Source organism: Sinocyclocheilus rhinocerous, unplaced genomic scaffold, assembly GCF_001515625.1.
Source record: "Sinocyclocheilus rhinocerous isolate Xijiao unplaced genomic scaffold, SAMN03320098_v1.1 C36877603, whole genome shotgun sequence".
Lineage (NCBI taxonomy): Eukaryota > Metazoa > Chordata > Actinopteri > Cypriniformes > Cyprinidae > Sinocyclocheilus > Sinocyclocheilus rhinocerous.
In genome coordinates this window covers 1-2,144 of record NW_015786596.1, presented here as the reverse complement: position 1 = coordinate 2,144, position 2,144 = coordinate 1, and the positions used below count along the sequence as shown (strand labels likewise).

General features: G+C 43.6%; 1 protein-coding gene across 1 annotated transcript; it reads right to left on the bottom strand.

Annotated features, from left to right (window-relative positions):
- Window positions 1-603: 603 nt before the first annotated feature.
- Window positions 604-1,837, bottom strand: LOC107736671 (beta-2 adrenergic receptor-like; the record flags this gene model as incomplete). Its single annotated transcript, XM_016548041.1, has 1 exon — window positions 604-1,837. A coding segment is annotated over exon 1 (1,206 nt), but the record flags the coding sequence as incomplete, so codon positions are not given.
- Between the last annotated feature and the right edge of the window lie 307 nt (window positions 1,838-2,144).

Below are 2,144 nucleotides of genomic sequence, written 5' to 3'. Positions count from 1 at the left end.
TTGTTTCAAAGCAGCTTTACAGGGATAAACAGGAAAATAATGATTTAAAGATCAACTCCGCTATAAAGCACCTGTAAAAAATAACACTGTCAAAAAAATTGTATCTGGAAAAATTAAATCAGAAGTTTTCAAACTGTGGATCGAAGACCCCAAAGGAAAATTTGAGCCTTGAACCAATGATTAGTGTGAGGTTAGTATGAAAATCGTACTTTCCAGATAATTTTATTAATTATTGCTTTTGGCTTTAGTACAGTGAAAATGTAAATGCCAACTAAATAAGTGCAAAATAAGTTGCTAAATAAGTAAATGTGAAGGATTTTCTGAAGAAAATTTGAGTGCTGTTTCATAGTTCAATGCCATTATGCTAGGTGTTGTGAATGGTTGCCAAGGCATAGCTATGTGGATTCTAAGGTGTTCTGAGTAGTTTTTAGCATGTTGCTATACAGTTGCTAGGACTTCTTGGTGGTTTCAATGTTAATTGGATTTTTATAACCATTTGATCATCCTTAAGGTGAAAATCCAATCACTTAGATAAATAATAGCACACCACACCTCACCAGCTTGCACGGTTTGAGACATCATTCACATTAAATACTCTCTTACCTTTAACATCTCTGCTGCATTGATCCGTGCCACATTTGAGTCATTGTGAGGCTGAGTTTCCACCTCTTCTTCTTTGAAAACTGTACACGTGTCTGAGCAAACGTTCCCACCCTTAGCAGATGGATCTCCGTGACCTAAGCAATCCATTTTTACAGAACTGTTGCTTTGGATGCACGAGCTGAGGGTCCATAGATGTTTGTGCACTGTGTCGTAATTTAACCGCTTGAGTTTTTTGTACCCTAGAAGATTGAGGAATGCGGTGCGGTACTCGGGACTGTGGCAGTAGATGATTGGGTTCAGGCCTGAATTGGTGTAACCGAGCCAGTTCAACAGGACGAACACATCCCTCGACAGCACTTCGGGATTAAAAACCTTGATGATATTGAAGAAAAAGAAGGGCAGCCAACAGAGAATGAAGATGCCCATAATAATCCCCAGCGTCTTGAGTGCCTTGTGTTCTTTCACGACATGCCTCGTTGACCTCCGGCTCAAATTACGCACCGTTTCACCTGGATTTTCACAAGTGTCTTCTGTGCATGTGCTCAGAAAACGGAGTCTATTCTTGTCAATGAGTTTCAGCTGTCTGGTCGCGATGACAAACACCTTCCCGTACACAAACACCATAATAACGAGGGGCACGTAGAAGGACACCACTGAGGAGAAGATGGTGTAGGTCTTGTTAGTATGGAAATCACAGCATTCTGGTTTATTGTAACATATTTCTGCCTCCTCATAATCTGCACGAGAAAAATGGTTCATGATTGGCACGAAGGAAACTAGGGACGCCACTATCCACACCGTGCAGACGATATAGCTAGCTCTGCGCTTCCCAAGGAGGACCTGATGCTCAAAAGGTCTCGTGACCGCAAAATAGCGCTCAACGGCGATGACACACAACGTCTCTATGCTGGCTGTGACGCAAAGCACGTCCACGGACGTCCACATGTCACAGAACTTGTCACCTAAAAGCCATTTCCCGCTCACCACCATGCTGGCGCCCAAAGGCTGCACCACACAACCCATGATGAGATCCGCAAAGGCCAGGGAGATGATGAAGACGTTGGTGGTGGTGTGGAGCAGAGGGGTGCGAACGATAGCCAAGATGACCAACAGGTTCCCAATCACTGTGAGGAAGATGACCAGCGCCAGAGGAAGAATGAACAGGGGCTGTGCATCATCAGCCAGGCTGGAGTTGTTGGCGCTCATCCTGAGTGGAATCTTTCAGCGAAAAAGAGAAATGGACACAGGATTGGTCAATCCCAAAGTACAGCTAAATAACTCTGCATGCTGGGTTAATGTCTTGCAAGAAACAGGTTCCAGGTGACATCACGTTGAACAACAACAACGGAATTTTTCCACCAGCAAGAAGGAGATATCAGCGACTCACTCATTTCGAAAATTCATAGGCTTTTCAGACATGAGAGATAATTGCATGCAAACTTGCAGTCTGTAAGTTAACTAGCTGGGCAAGATTTTATTTGTTTTCATGCACTAGGAGGAGGAGCATGCGGTGGGTAGGAGAACTGTTTTTTGACATATAG